This window comes from Podarcis melisellensis, assembly GCF_964234715.1.
Source record: "Podarcis melisellensis genome assembly, chromosome: 2".
In the NCBI taxonomy this organism is placed as follows: domain Eukaryota; kingdom Metazoa; phylum Chordata; class Lepidosauria; order Squamata; family Lacertidae; genus Podarcis; species Podarcis melisellensis.
This window is the reverse complement of record NC_138529.1, coordinates 30,450,854-30,466,075: the sequence shown is the minus strand read 5'-3', so window position 1 is coordinate 30,466,075 and position 15,222 is coordinate 30,450,854. Positions and strand designations below refer to the sequence as shown.

Below are 15,222 nucleotides of genomic sequence, written 5' to 3'. Positions count from 1 at the left end.
TTGCAGCCAGGCAGTGCGATCCAGTGCACGTTTCTGTGGAAATGCATTACACTCTGTTCTGTGGGACTTTCTCCCAGATAAATGCAAGCAATTGGTTTTACATAGTTTTATACATTTTAACTTTAACCATTTCAAACATTAAAATAAAAGGTTCTTTCAAACCTGTGGACCTCCTGCCCTCTCTCCATGGGTTCCATATTTGAAATAAAGTATTCTGCATCTTTTACCATTATTCATCTATCTGTAACATTATTCATCTGTTATATATCTATAGTTACCATAGTTGATTCCACATTACAAGTGTCATTACATCCCCGCCAATGATTTTAACTGTTTACAGTGGTCTTTTAAATATATTAAAAATTTACTCCAGTCTTTTAGAAATACTTGATCTTCCTGGTTAGCCTTGATTGCCTTTGAATCCTGGGAACAGGAGGGGAGAAACCTGGGGACCATTTTAGCAGCGTGAAAACCCACTGTTTCTCTGAAAGTGCCTAGATCAGGGGTCAGCAAACTTTTTCAGCAGGGGGCCGGTCCACTGTCCCTCAGACCTTGTGGGGGGCCGGACTATATTTTTTTGGGGGGGATGAACGAATTCCTATGCCCCACAAATAACCCAGAGATGCTTTTTAAATAAAAGGACACATTCCACTCTTGTAAAAACACGCTGATTCCCAGACCGTCTGAGGGCCAGATTTTGAAGGCGATTGGGCCGGATCCGGCCCCGGGTCTTAGTTTGCCTACCCCTGACCTAGATAAAGGCACCCTCTTCCCTTTTCTGGGCTTGGCGGCAGCTTCTCCCATTGCAACAGCGGCAGGAGGGATGGAGCTGAGAAATCTTTGTCCTCCAAATGTGAAATCCCCTGGGCGGTGCTAGCAGCACCTCTGAGCACCCCTAAAGCATGTTCCGGATATATGCCTGGTCAGAATGGAGCCTCACTGAGTTCACGTTACAGTGGTACCTCGGGTTAAGTACTTAATTCGTTCCGGAGGTTCCTTCTTAACCTGAAACTGTTCTTAACCTGAGACACCACTTTAGCTAATGGGGCCTCCTGCTGCCACCAGAGCACAATTTCTGTTCTCATCCTGAAGCAAAGTTCTTAAGCTGAGGTAATATTTCTGGGTTAGCGGAGTCTGTAACCTGAAGCGTATGTAACCTGAAGCGTGTGTAACCCAAGGTACCACTGTAATTATGTTTACTCAGATTTTGACCAAAGAAGCGTTATCTTTCTCTTCCCGGTGTCTCCTTCTGTGGAGCCAATAACTTTGTTCAACCTGTTCTATCAAGAAACCCAGGCAAGCACAAGAGCCGTTTAAAGCGCCTTTATTATGAGATGCAGGAGGGGAAAAAACACACACTCCCGGACGGAGTCAGTCGCTTTGGCAAGAGAGCAACCCGCTCCGCTGCCTCCGCCTCCCTCCCTCTCCTCGCCCCGTCCGGATGCCCCTCTCCGGGCTCCAGGGGGAAGGACGCCCCGTCGGGGCTCAAGCGCTGGCGCAGTCCGCGGGGTCCAGCGAGACGGTGACATCGGCTTTGCACTGGATGACGCTGGGCAAGCCAGGCAGCAGCTGGCAGCTCTGCAGCTCCGGGGCCACCTCCTTCACACACACCGCCTGCAAAGGGAAAGGGGAAAGTGAGAGGGCAAGGCGGCGGCACCAGCCTCAGGCTTCCCTCCCTCCCGGGCTTGCTCGACTGCGATCCTAAAGCACTTCGGAGGAAGCCCCGTGGAGCAGAAGAGCCTTTCAATGTGCCCAGGATAGAGCTGAGCATCTCCCGAGCCCTTCAATCATTGCAATATCTTTACCTCCTTGATACAGCGCGAGCCGACGGCCTGTTTGGCTAAAAAGCAGCAAATAATAATAAATTGTATTTATACCCCGCCCTCCTCAGCCAAGGCCGGGCTCAGGGCGGCTAACAACCAATAATAAAAACCAGTTGCATGAATACAACTTAAAAACAAGATTAAAATGCAACATTAAAACAATTAAAATAGATATTTCCTCTCAGATTTTTATAGGTAAAAAAATATAGGTATAAAACCATATAGGCTTTTTTAATTTAAAAAGTTAGAAAGTGCTGATTGATACTATTACTATAATTATCTGATGAATACAACTTTTCGGGCGTGGCTAATGTACGCTCTAACTCAATAATAATAAATATACAATGCAATGCATTGAAATAAATCACAATGCATATAAAAGAAACTCTCCCCCCCAGCTGCCTTCTCCACCCGGGACCCCCCTCTCTTCCAGGGGGCGCGACTTGCGCTGCCCACTACCGTCCGGACGCCCCCTCGCAGCTCACCATGTTGCGCAGCCCGCTGGGGTTCGGGCGCGGCTCGGACATCAAGAAGGAGGCGGCGGCGGGGCCGCTCTCGGCGCTGGTGCTGCTGCTGTCGGTGTCGTCGGAGCGGCGCATGTAAGGCGAGCGGCGGATGCCGGACAGCAGCCCCGACGCCCTGCCCACCGAGTAGTAGCTGGGTCCGGCCGTCTGCTTGTACCAGGCGTCGGCGGGCGGGCTGAGCAGCGCGGCCAGGGCGAGGCAGAGCAGCGTCGAAGTCCCGGCTCCCGGCATGGTGCGCTCGGCCACGACGGCGTCTTCTTTGGGCAGGCGGCGCCGTCGGCGGCTCCTTATATCGGGGAGGCGAGAGCGGAGGCGGGGCGGCCCAGCCTCCTCCCGGAGCCCCCCAAAGCTGCGGGAGAGCTGACGGGCGGGGGGAGAGGAGCGGTGTGGGGGCGTCGAGGCTGCGTCGAGAGAAGGAGGCGGCCTGATCCTGAGCCTTATTCGGAAGGATGCCCTTCTGTGGTTCTGGCGCACTCAGAATGGTAGAGTTGGAAGGGATCTCGAGGGTCATTTAGTCCAACCCCCCCTGCAAAGCCCACAGCCGTCGATGGGTGGGCTCGAATCACCAACCTCGTAGTTAACCTTAGGTTCACAAGCTCGCCTTTAAGGACGCTGCTGAGGACTGTCTGGGGCGCCCCCTGCGAGCAAAGTAGTTGCTCTGCCCTGGAGGCTCGACGGCCCTTCCCTTGGTCTTTAGACGTGTCCCTTGAGCTTCACGTCGCTAGCTCAGGACTGAGAACCGGAGGGTCGGGCAGGGCAGGGGGTTGCCAACGAGCAGCCTCCCGTCGCGGACGCCGCTTCGGATGTCCTGCTCCCTGTATCGCTTTCTCAGCCAGCTCCTTCCAGCTGGCGCAGCCCGAGCTCGGAGCTCGCTGCTGGCTAGCAAGGAAGGCAACGCAGGGGCTGGCTTCCTTTCTCCCCCGCGCTCAAGAAACTTCTAACTACAGTGGTACCTCGGGTTACATACGCTTCAGGTTACAGACTCCGCTAACCCAGAAATAGTGGCACCTTAAAGACCAACTAAGTTAGTTCTTGGTATGAGCTTTCGTGTGCATGCACACTTCTTCAGATACCACGAAAGCTCATACCAAGAACTAACTTAGTTGGTCTTTAAGGTGCTACTGGAAGGATTTTGTTGTTGTTGTTTGTTTGTTTTGCCTATGGCAGACCAACACGGCTACCTATCTGTAACCAGAAATAGTGCTTCAGGTTAAGAACTTTGCTTCAGGATGAGAATAGAAATTGTGCTCCGGCAGCGCAGCGGCAGCAGGAGGCCCCATTAGCTAAAGTGGTGCTTCAGGTTAAGAACAGTTTCAGGTTAAGTACGGACCTCCGGAACGAATTAAGTACTTAACCCGAGGTACTACTGTACCTTGAAAGCGTTGTGGGTTAGGAGACCACAGAAGGAGGAATTGCCAGGCAGGCAATTGCGGAAGATCTCCCCCCTAGACATAAGAGGGGGAGGAGTGAGATATCTCTGCTTTCCATAAAGTTTTGTGGATAATTTACTATAATAGGGCATTTAAAAGTCGTGGTTTCTTTTTTTTTAAAGGAGGGTTTTTTCCCTCTGTGTCTAAAGCTGACCCTAAAGTCTTGCACCTGCCTTGGGATGAATAACCGTTCACTTAAGAGGACCCATACGCAGAGGACTAAAGCAATGGCAGTCCCTTCCCATCCATTTGCGGGATGCTATCATTTGCTTTGATTTTAAGTATCTATTCCAGGTTAATTAATCAGGAAAAAGAGCTGAATGTTCCCTGGAATTTCTCTCTTTTCTGGAATGAGATGTGCTCTCCCGTTTCCTTGCCTCGCTCACACGTACACTTCCTTTTCTCTGCTCCAGTCGCCTGTTTTCTGGTCGAGGGAGCTGTCCCTTTGCTGAAGCAGATGCTGCTGAAATATGCTTTAACTTGAGTAGAATTAGGAAGTAGGCTTTTATTTACGTGTGGCTCCACCGCTGTGCGGGAGAATCCTGGTCGCTTGTCAAATTTGGAATTAAAAGCTTATTTAAAGTTTTCTGAAGGTGCTATCAAACAAAATTCTCTTTATAGAGGACTAAAAGTACAGAGCTTTTATACCGTATGATGAATAAAAGGTGTCATGTTTTCTAATGCCCTCTTGTGGTGTTTTTTCATTTGCACAGGCAGGCAGCTATGGTACCAGCTCATTTGAAGAGAGGCAGTTTCTGACCACTATTAGTTTATAGGACAAATACCCTTGCCCAGGGATACAGTACCAGGTCGAATTTGTGGTGCTACAGTTCAAAACGACTTAGATAGATAGATGTACCATTGATTTCATATTGGATCCTTGAGTTGCAATCTTAAAGCATACTTGACTGGGATCATTGTTTAGGCTTGATTGTTATTTTTTCCTAGAAATTATGCAGTTGATAAGGTTGAAGGGGACACGGGTGGCGCTGTGGGTTAAACCACAGAGCCCAGGACTTGCCGATCAAAAGGTTGGCGGTTCGAATCCCTGCAATGGGGTGAGCTCCCGTTGCTCGGTCCCTGTTCCTGCCAACCTAGCAGTTTGAAAGCACGTCAAAGTGCAAGTAGATAAATAGGTACCGCTATGGCGGGAAGGTAAACAGCGTTTCCGTGCGCTGCTCTGGTTCGTCAGAAGTGGCTTAGTTATGCTGGCCACATGACCCGGAAGCTGTCTGCGGACAAACGCCGGCTCCCTTGGCCAATAAAGCGAGATGAGCGCCACAACCCCAGAGTCGGTCACAACTGGACCTAATGGTCAGAGGTCCCTTTACCTTTACCTAGTATAGGACAAGGCAGCTTTCTCTGTTCTGTCCTATTCCAACTAAACATCAACACTTGTTGAGTCACTTTTATCCATGTTGAGAAAAAAAGTACCAGGATCCTTCCACTTCAAACCACATCCTTAGTGGCTGCATGTAAATTTTTTTTTGCAAAAGAACTAATTCTCTTGAGTTACTTTTTGTTTAGGAAACAAATACAAGTTTTCAACCTTTTGGTGCTCTTGCGGTGCTAGTTATACAGAAAATACATGATTGGAGAATGATGAAGCAGAGATTTCTGTACTGACCTTCAGCGAGCCTGAAAACACAAGACCCTTCCCATTTATCTAAATGTCGTGCTAACCCTGAATTTCCACATAGAATCATCACCACTCAAGCTGTTCAAGGCTTCTCAAAGGAAGTGTAGAATGGAAAAGACTTATTTCCTTTTGCCAGTCCACAGAGCAATCGCCTGGCAAAACCATGGTCAAACAGAGGATCAATGCAGCTGCCAGATATTAAATGTGGTAGGACCGTAGTTTTGAAAGCATTGCATGGCCTGCCTGTGAGTTTCAGACCCAATTCAACAAGTACAAAGTCCTATAGGCTTGAGATCATCTCTCTCAACACTGACCAACCTGTGCTTTAAGATCAGCAGGGAGGCCCTGCTGGTGATACCGTTGGGATATTGCCAGGGAGACGGGGGCATCAGGCAGGCCCCCAGCTGGCTTCAGCCACCGGCCGGCAGCCGGACGATCACCGGTCTCCCTTGTAACAGCATCAATCAGCGACATGAGCCTTGGATACCTTTAGAGACCCGTGCACGCTCTGTCAGCAGAGTGTGTAAATCTTCTCACAGCAGAAGAGGCGGACAGAGTCATATGTAAGCAGTATATCACAGCATTTTATTCAGCAGCAGGAACAAAGGAAAAAACATGTCTGCTTCCCTTCGTGTCCAGCAAAACAGCAGCAATACAAAAGCTATATACAAACGGAAGTTCCCAGCAAGCGCTGGAAGTAAACAGGCATGTGACACACAACAGTCATGCCTTTACCCTTTTAAGGTGGAATAGAACTATATCCTAGCAGATACCACAAATAGATATGGCCAATTGGGCAGCAGCAAGGCAGATCCCACTCTGTGGCAGTGCCCCACTGGTGGAACTGTTTACTGTAATAAATGGAAATCTGCCCTTATTCCATTATGGGGTACACAAGAGCCCTTGTAGAGTCCTTTGCAGGTTCTCCATCGGTTGGAGAAAAATACCAGAGGCCAACCAGAGAATACTGAGAAGCAAAGCAGCTAGTAAGCCTGATCTTTATTGAACTGTTGCAACAGGGTGCTCCCCGCACACGCAGGTGTGTCCGCCCTTAGATATACATTTTAAATTGCCCGCCCTGGAGTTCAAGACCACCCCCAGAAACATCATACATACATCACAGAAGGGGCGTAGCTCAAGACCACCCCGCAGACACATCATACCTCAATCAAAATAAATCTGAGTGCATTATCTCCTGTCGTTGTTTATCTCCTGTCTGGCAGGTTACCTGTTAATGCTTACTTGATTGGATACCCTGGGGAGACTGGCCAGTCTTTTGTAATGATAAATAGTTAGTTCCTGGGCCAGGTCACATGCTCACACCCTATTCATATCTTAAATGTGCCCTTAAGAAAGGATTTGTGAGGAAAGAGACAATGGGGATGTTTCCCACTTTGACCTTGCAGAGAAATATTTAAAGGTCTTAGATACATAATAAATGTACCAAGCAAACACATACATAAATATATAAACCACATGTCTGAAACCCTACAGAAAAAAGTCCTGAACAAATTGACCCCAAGCGTTCAGTAGGAACTCTGAATTCAGATTGTAAGAGGCAGGAAGGTTGCTGTAGTGCAAATCTTGCTATGAACCCTGTATTTTAAAGGGTTGGACTAGGTGACCCCAGGCTCCCTTCCAACTCCCAATTTATGGCTATGTGCAATGTGTCTGCAAGCATTGGAGGGTAATTCTTAAGTTCTGGTGTATGGTGATGGGTTGAAATTCAGCCCACCTTTGCTTTCTGGTACAGAAAGATGGAAAGACTGGTTTTCAGAGTTTAGAATACAGTAGAGAGTTTTAAAGGGTGAGATGCGAAAGCCATGATGTTTTGAAGCAGAGCTGGTGATAGCAAGCATTTGAGTCATTCTCTACCGTTTTTACCATTTTGTCTATTATTTAAAATCAGACTTCAAAGTCTATTCAGAGTTTAAGCACATACAAATTCATAATCAAGTAGAATGAGCCTTGACCACCCCTCTAAATAAAGGGCAGAAAATTTTGTCTGCAAATGGTAAGGCTGAAATGACTGAGAATGTTAAAGATCTTATGAATTCTGACACTCTAGCCATTTTTACCCATACATAAGGGAATGAGTGATTGTTCCATGAATGATCGGGGGGGGGGCACACAAAATGATAGCCCACATTTTTTATAGAGACCTGCACTCTAATTTCCTGTACATAAAAGAGGCAGATACTTCCAATTCCCTTTGCCTGAGCTGCAGGAAACATGATTCCTTAGAACTGAGTTAACAAATTTAATTTGACCAACTTCTATTGCTGGTTTTGGTGAAAAGTTGAATTGCTGGGTTTCTCTTTTTGTTTTAAATCTAACCCTATTTTAAAATGTATTCCTTACCCTTCCCTTCCTTTATTCAAATGGTAATTAGCCAAAAGATATAACACTTTTAATGGTATAAAAGATTTGCTGAAACATGGACTCTGCACATGCACAGAGGCTATGTCAGCTTAAAAGAGAGGAGGAGGGAGAGAGAGGGAAAAGAAAAAAGGAGGTTTGGAGAGACAGCTGACTACAAGGAGAAATTTATTCAAATTTATTTATGTAAACTTGGAACCATTGAGGGAAATCACCCTTAAGTGTCCTCTGCTTCAGGGACTACTTAAGGAAAAACAAAAGGGGTTAAGTACTGGACCGTCAAAAGTCAAGAGGTTGCCATGTTCCAAATCTAACATGCCAAATTCTTTCCACAAGTATAAATATCAGAGTAGCCCTGCTATAAGTTTGTCTCTTGAGTAGTTTTTACTTATAAAAAGAAGAAAAGGGTTTTAATGAACTTTATAATAGGTTTTGTTTTGTGTGTATATACCTATGCATTTTAGGAGCAGCATTTCCTGACAGAGATTTTCACATGAAATAATTTTCCCTTTCAAACAGGATACGTGAACCCCTAAGACTCAAACCCACATAAGGAAAATGTTTAATAACTTGTCAATTGTGTCCAAATTAACAAAGGTTTTGTCCCTTTGTTTCTTCCACAGCCAAACTAAGTGAAGTAAACAGAGGAGAAAATAACAGTAGTAATTATATGAAAAGGTGATAGTAATAGTCAGTGTGGTGGTTAAGAGCGGTGGACTCGTAATCTGGTGAACCGGGTTCGATTCCCCGCTCCTCCACATGCAGCTGCTGGGTGACCTTGGGCCAGTCACACTTCTCTGAAGTCTCTCAGCCCCACTCACCTCACAGAGTGTTTGTTGTGGGGGAGGAAGGGAAAGGAGAATGTTAGCCGCTTTGAGACTCCTTCGGGTAGTGATAAAGCGGGATATCAAATCCAAACTCTTCAAACTCTAAAATGCTTAACTCTAAGATTTTTTTAATTGTTTGCAGCTTCCCAAGAAAACTCAAGGATATTCTCATTGTTTTTAAGTCCCCCAAACCCTGCCCCATACAGGATATCCCTTCTACAGAGGTTAATGCAGAGCCAAAGATGGAAAACCCTCAGCCCAATTCCTCGTGACCACAAGACTATTTATTACCTGCAACAACAACAGACACCAGAGTTTTCAAAGTGGCCACAGCAATCTCTTTCCAAAGGTGACCCAATTTTTGTGTGTAATTGTTTTTATTTTTAATGTATAGTGTCTTATTGCTTACACCCCAATGGAGGATTCTCATGCATTTTATGTTTTCTAATAGATCAGGCTATTGCGTAGTCCAATATTTAGATTAGATCAATTTATGACCACATTTCCTTGTCCCACCTGGCACTCTGCACTCTACCAACCTTCCCTACCCATTTTAAAATGTGTTAAAACTCATTTTACCAAGGAGAACCTTCAGGATCCATGAAAACACCAGATACACGAAGGTATATATGCCTTGATTTAGCAGGAATGATCCCTTATAAGAGTTAAATTGACTAATTTGGAAAGTGCCCTTTTCAGATTATTATTTTTTTACAGATTGGTTTGAAAAGGTGAGAACCATGGTGCTATCTAAATTCTAATTGGACTGCCGTTTAACCCACAGAGGCCACCCCAGTAAAATCTAATCAACACCTGCTAAAGGATGGGTGTGGCACAGATAAAATGATAAGATTAACTGTAAGACAGGAAGCAAACAAGGGTAACTAGTTTAGTCATTGCTCACTAGGATTATAGTCTTCCAGTGTTACATTAAGCAGTATAAACAAAATGAGAAAGAAGCAGGAAAATCTGGGAAGAAATAATAGAACAATTGGAAGTACAGGAATCACTCATCTCAAAGCCTTTCTCCCTTCTTCATTAGAATGCATAGGCTAAAATTAGTACGAATATCTTGGGTCTTAAATGGTTAGCTCTCCAAGCTCAGACAAGGAACTTAGTACTCTCAAGGAACCCACACTCACTTTCCCTTAAGGACAGGCATATCCTTCCTCCTCCATTTCTTGACTACTAGTGTGGGTTCTGTGGGAAAACTGTCAAGCTCACTTTCTGAAGGATTTTGAGAAACGCTGGGGATTCTTTCACTCTTTAGATCTAGGTGTGTATGTATTGTAGAATTTGCTGCCTGCTTAATTTGTAATTTTGCTCTCTGAAGCAACATCTATATATTTTCTGTCACTTTTATTTCATATAACAATAAACTGAGTTTTCTTTAAGCCTTTTGTGTAAGAACTTTTTTGTGGGCAAGGGGTTAGGAGAAAACACATATTCATAACAGACACATGTCATAATTCTAGCAAAAGACCCTAAACCTCTTGTGTATACATGTGAGTGCTGGACATGCATTTGGGTTCCGACTCATACTTTGTAACAACGCCAACACTTTCTGCAGATTGAAATAATAGCATGAACCATACTTGGCACCTCAGTTGATATATTGGACAAAGAGCAAATTTCAAGTTACCAAGGCTTTCCTGCAACAAAGCATTAAGTGTGAAATACTTTAGAACAGGTAAACAGATTGTAGTCCTCCAGGTATCACTGGACTACAACTCTGATCATCAGAGATTAGCTGGAGCTAAGGAGTCAACCAGCACCATTGCAGAACTCTTGGGGGACCGAGAACAAGGTGAAGAATTTTAGACACAATAATCCTGTAACTCTTGCTTTTGTAGTAACTATATAAACAGGTTGAACGGTAATCACCAAATTTGATATAATAAGGAATAAATTAAAATATCCCCGAGTCTAAATAATAAACAGGAGGGTGACAGTGGCGTCTCTGCTTTTGCATTGCCTCCTTCCAGCCACTGCTGGCGATGGGAAATTCTGCAACATCTCTGCATTTGGATGTAGCTGGATCATTCCCTCACATATGGGAGAATTCTCAGAGGATTCTGTTGCCCACTGTGCCTCTGCATGAGTTGCAGCTGTGCGCTAGCCCTCATCTAACAGAGTAAGCCCGCAACTTACACACATTTAACTTGTTTCCATTCAGCTCTACGCGCTTGGCAATAATAAAAACAAAAAGCGGTAAATATCTCTCAAGAAAAATATCTGGCAATTCCACCTGCCACTGAACATTGAGACTACAGGATTTTGCCTTTAGGAGAGATCTCCAGAACATAACCCCCGCATAAATTGCAGGCGTATCTGCAAAACAGATACAAAACAATGACTCATGAGAAAACACAAAGGGCAGGCTGTACTTCAGGCAGGCACTTCTCACCCTTTCGCACCCTAGAATAAACTTTTTTGGGTGTAAAAGTGGGACCTCATTGTATTTTAGAAACACTGAGGTAGAACATAGGTTAACTGAAGTGAAATTCTGTGGCCTTTTTTAGTTGTTAAGAGTCTATCACTGCTTTGGAGAGGGGTTGCTTTGAAAGGACACATCTCTCAAAGCTGGGGAGGGCTTTGGGGGTGCTGAGAGGTAGCCTTTTTGACTCTGGAAATTTTCCCTTTAGGAGAATAAGCTTACCATTTTGTTAGCAATACCATGCTCTGTGTTCAAAAGGTCACAGATTGGAACCGTTTGCTAACACCACCTTCTCATTTGGGTGCCATAAAGGGGCGCCAATTACACATTGCAGGCGGGGGTAGCATACACAGCAGAAAGGACTGGGCACCCAACAACCAGGATGAAGCATCACAAACAGCTGGTCTGTAGGCTGTGTGGCTACACAGCTAAGCTAGTGCAAGAATATTTTTCCCATTAAAAGTAATTTTAGTTAAGCTTTTAAGAAGAACGAGGACATCCCCCTTCCCCACAGGTCACATCCTATCACCTCGCTGCACTGGCCACAGATAAGAAAACTGCTCTCTTGAAGAACCCCCATGTAGATGAAAGAAAGATGCAGGAACATTAAAGGAATGACTCACAAAATTTACTGGAACCATCCCATGTACAAATGGTAACTCACTGTGGGCAAGCACTTGGCAATCAGAAAGATCTGGTATTACAGCCTTTTGGGAACAAACATATTATTGTACTGCAGGCCAAATGTGTAGTAAGACGAGGACACAAGCCTAGAGCATCCCCCAATCTCTAACACTATTTACACTCAAAAGCTTAGATCCTGAACCAAATTATACTGCTATCGGTGGGGATACACAGCAATAGGAAACCAAGAAACCTTGTTCATATGTAAGTGCTACTCGTAAGAAACAGAAAAGAGGTTTAGCTGCTTCATGCCTCAGAATGCAATAGCTGGTGATGTTTGCTGTTCTTATTGTTAAACAATAATTAAAAATAAATTACAAATAATTTTAAAGATACTACAATAGTTGGGGTATAAGTTTAACAAGATTTAGAACAGCTTTCTTAACCTTTCGTGCATTTGAGCAAAGCAGCTCCTTGAAACCAGGCCTCATTTGCAAGCACCTCATGTGCATTACCAAGGCAATTCACCAAGACGCAGACATAAACATTAACGAGGTGGTTCAGATGTTGTAAAATAGAACAAATCTCTCATGACATTTGCCTGTCTAATATTCTAACCTTCCAACCAACATAGCCTTATACTTCATATACTCTATACTTCATAGAGACTTTGTGATCACAGCACAAACAAAGGCAAAAACATAGGATATTGTAACATGCAGTAGCTGTGTTCCCACATCCACCTCTCTCTTCAGCAGCTCTGGGAAGGATGAAGGTAAGTGTGGCATTCTAAAGTAGCAAGCTCGCCAAGCTTGGGGAAGGGAGTGGGGAATAAATCAGTCCACAAAAGCCAAAGAGGTGTTGGGGAGAGGAAGAAATCTTGCCAGTGTCACTCTTTGAACTTCCATTCCTGTCGACACATTGGACAGTGTTGCTGGACTTGCTGGGAGTTAAGCCATTTGAGAATGCAATGCATGTGGAAGCAGTGGGAACACTGGCCCCACACTAGGGGACAGTCATCTCCAGGCACTTTACCTGCAAAACATAGGTTCCATTAGAGCAAAGTTGGGAGAAGACAGTGCACAAAGGTTAAGGAAAATCCCAGTGAACTGATACAATACTCACAGTCTGGGCAGCAGCCATTAAAGGCCATCCGGCAAATGCCACAGTTCTCATCATTGGCAACCCAGAGCCAAGAGGCAACGCCATGCCAGCTCTTGATTTTCACTTTCATTGTGTCCAGACTACGTACAAAGCTTAAGATAGCACCTGAGGGAAGAAGTAAAAGCTTGAGTAAGACATTTTCTGTTTCTGCAGATCTTCTATGTTAAAAAGACTGCGATCTTCAGAACTGTACATTCTTCACATTTCTCTAAAGATGTTAAGAGTTTTTGCACAATTTCTCTCAAATACCTTGACTACCTCATACTATTCTCACACTGTTCTCGAAGCTACCAGCATGAGTTTGACCAAACTGCGGGAGGCAGTGGAAGACAGAAGTGCCTGGCGTGCTCTGGTCCAGGGGGTCACGAAGAGTTGGACACGACTAAATGACTAAACAACAACAACACCACCTCACACTATGAAGAAGACTCGAGAGTATGTCAAATTTATAGATAGGGAACAGCAAGATAAGAACATTTGGCCACTTTCTCAGTTTACAAGAGTGCTAGGACAATTCTTAGGTGTCCCGCCTTATCAGTTCTATGCTGTACTGTTATCTTAAAACTCCACTATAGGAAAGGCTGAGCTATTACAGATATGAGCACAACAATGCAGATGGCTACATAAATGTTACTTGCCATTTCCCTATAGTGAAGTCCCAAACTATAGAAGTCCCAAACTAAGACAGGTCTATTAGGCATAGGATTTGGGAGCAGCAGTTCAGGTGACTGCAGACGTTTGGATCTGATATTTTGTCACTGCTTTATAGCAAACAAAATTTGCAGGTAAATGTGTTTGTCCAAAAGCAGCAGTAGTATCCTTACTAGTACATTCTAAAACATCAAATAATGAAAGGGAGCTTTTGAGTTCACCATTACTCTTTCTGAAGCTAGATATTAAGCTAACAAAATGGGGAGAGGAAAAGAAGTTATTTTAACTTAATTAGTTAAGGATATTAAACAATAGAAATAAATAAAGGGAGCACCAGAGTTCTTTGAAAGGCAAAGAGAAAAACATAACATCTCCAGCACTGTTAAAAGGACTACATTTTCCTTTACTTACCTCACTTTACCTTAGGTACTACAACTAACAGGCCAGTAAAATATGCCCCTGAATATATTTTTGGTCCCCTCTCCCTTTCTCTTAACATCCAATCTGTAGCAAATAGTTTTGTGGCATTGTCTTTAGTTCTGTTGTAGAAAAATTTGGGGGTTGGCAGATATTGATTTTTCTGTTGCACTAATTCCCCTCTCCTTTCAAGGAGGTGAGGCCCAGAACAAAGGTATGCAAGCCCCTTTAAATAGACACTGCCCAATCTCTTAGCCAAAGACTACCCTAAAAGCATCAAACACACATCAAAGAAAGAGGTTGTCTACCACAGAAATTTGAGGGTGTGGCTTCTCTCCAGGATATGTGATATTTTACTGATTGCCAGGATATCTGATGTTTTACTGATTGCATTACCTGGGCAATCTTGCCATTCTTTTGAAATGGTTAGTACTTTGGTTTTTGCATCTAGTTCACAGGCCCACCCTATTCATACACAAATGTGCCGTCAATACAGGGTTTGTAAGCAAAAAGAACTCCTGGCAAACGCTTCTCCAATCTATTTCCTTCTGCAGAGGAAATAGTTGGGGTTATTAAGAGTCAAGATAGCCTCAGGAATTGCTCTCCTGTACTATTTCAGACATGTGGTTTATATACTTATATGTGTGTTTACCGTGTGCATTTATGAAGATTTATTCTCAGAATTCTTATAACAGTCTAAATAAAAATATTGCACCACTGTCACTTCTGTATCATTTTATGAGGTTCTAAAGCGAGAGAGGAACAAGACATATAAAAGTACCCGCTCTAAAGAGAATACCGCCTTAACTTTCAGCAGTCAGGGAAACGACAGAAAGACCAGAAAGTAGAGATGGAAGCAAAGTATGAATGCGAGCAAATGCAAACACACAAGTTTCGGTTCAGTTGGGGGTGCAGACTAAGGGGTCGAGCTCACAGAAGAGGAGTATTTAGAAGGCCTGGGAACCAATTAATGGGCAGCAAGGGAGCACTGATAGGTGGGGAACCCCAAAGGTCATCTAGTCCAACCCTCTGCAGAGCGGTACGAGGAGAACAGCCAGACTCTGGGGCAGCAAGGATAAAAACTCAACGCAACCCTCCGTCGCACTCCACCCGCCGCGCCCAAGCTCACCTCCCCTCGTACCGGAAGTCCCGCCCCTTGACGGGACTTCCCATGTTTCCTTGCGGGGCCCAGCTCCCATAAAGCCTCGCGCGGCAACGGCGCCTGCTGCTACCTCTTCTTTCTTTCGCCCAGCCGAGACTGCACGTGCGCGCTCTTTCTCTCTCCCCGCCCCACCCTCCTCTTCCTC

The 15,222-nt window shown here is 44.6% G+C and overlaps 2 protein-coding genes across 3 annotated transcripts; both read right to left on the bottom strand.

The window, feature by feature from the left end:
• Window positions 1-1,308: 1,308 nt before the first annotated feature.
• Window positions 1,309-2,594, bottom strand: NPB (neuropeptide B). Its single transcript, XM_081898088.1, has 2 exons — window positions 2,309-2,594; window positions 1,309-1,614 (listed from the first exon to the last, which is right to left on the bottom strand). The coding sequence occupies exons 1-2, from the start codon at window positions 2,576-2,578 to the stop codon at window positions 1,486-1,488; spliced, it is 399 nt and encodes a 132-aa protein (XP_081754214.1). The 5' UTR covers window positions 2,579-2,594; the 3' UTR covers window positions 1,309-1,485.
• A 9,071-nt stretch (window positions 2,595-11,665) lies between these two features.
• Window positions 11,666-15,174, bottom strand: ANAPC11 (anaphase promoting complex subunit 11). Of its 2 annotated transcripts, none has more exons than XM_081899962.1 (3): window positions 15,045-15,174; window positions 12,809-12,952; window positions 11,666-12,718 (listed from the first exon to the last, which is right to left on the bottom strand). In XM_081899962.1, the coding sequence occupies exons 1-3, from the start codon at window positions 15,112-15,114 to the stop codon at window positions 12,573-12,575; spliced, it is 360 nt and encodes a 119-aa protein (XP_081756088.1). In that variant the 5' UTR covers window positions 15,115-15,174; the 3' UTR covers window positions 11,666-12,572. The 2 variants fall into 2 exon arrangements, with proteins under 2 accessions (XP_081756088.1, XP_081756089.1); XM_081899963.1 differs by lacking the exon at window positions 15,045-15,174 and adding an exon at window positions 14,568-14,693.
• Window positions 15,175-15,222: the final 48 nt, after the last annotated feature.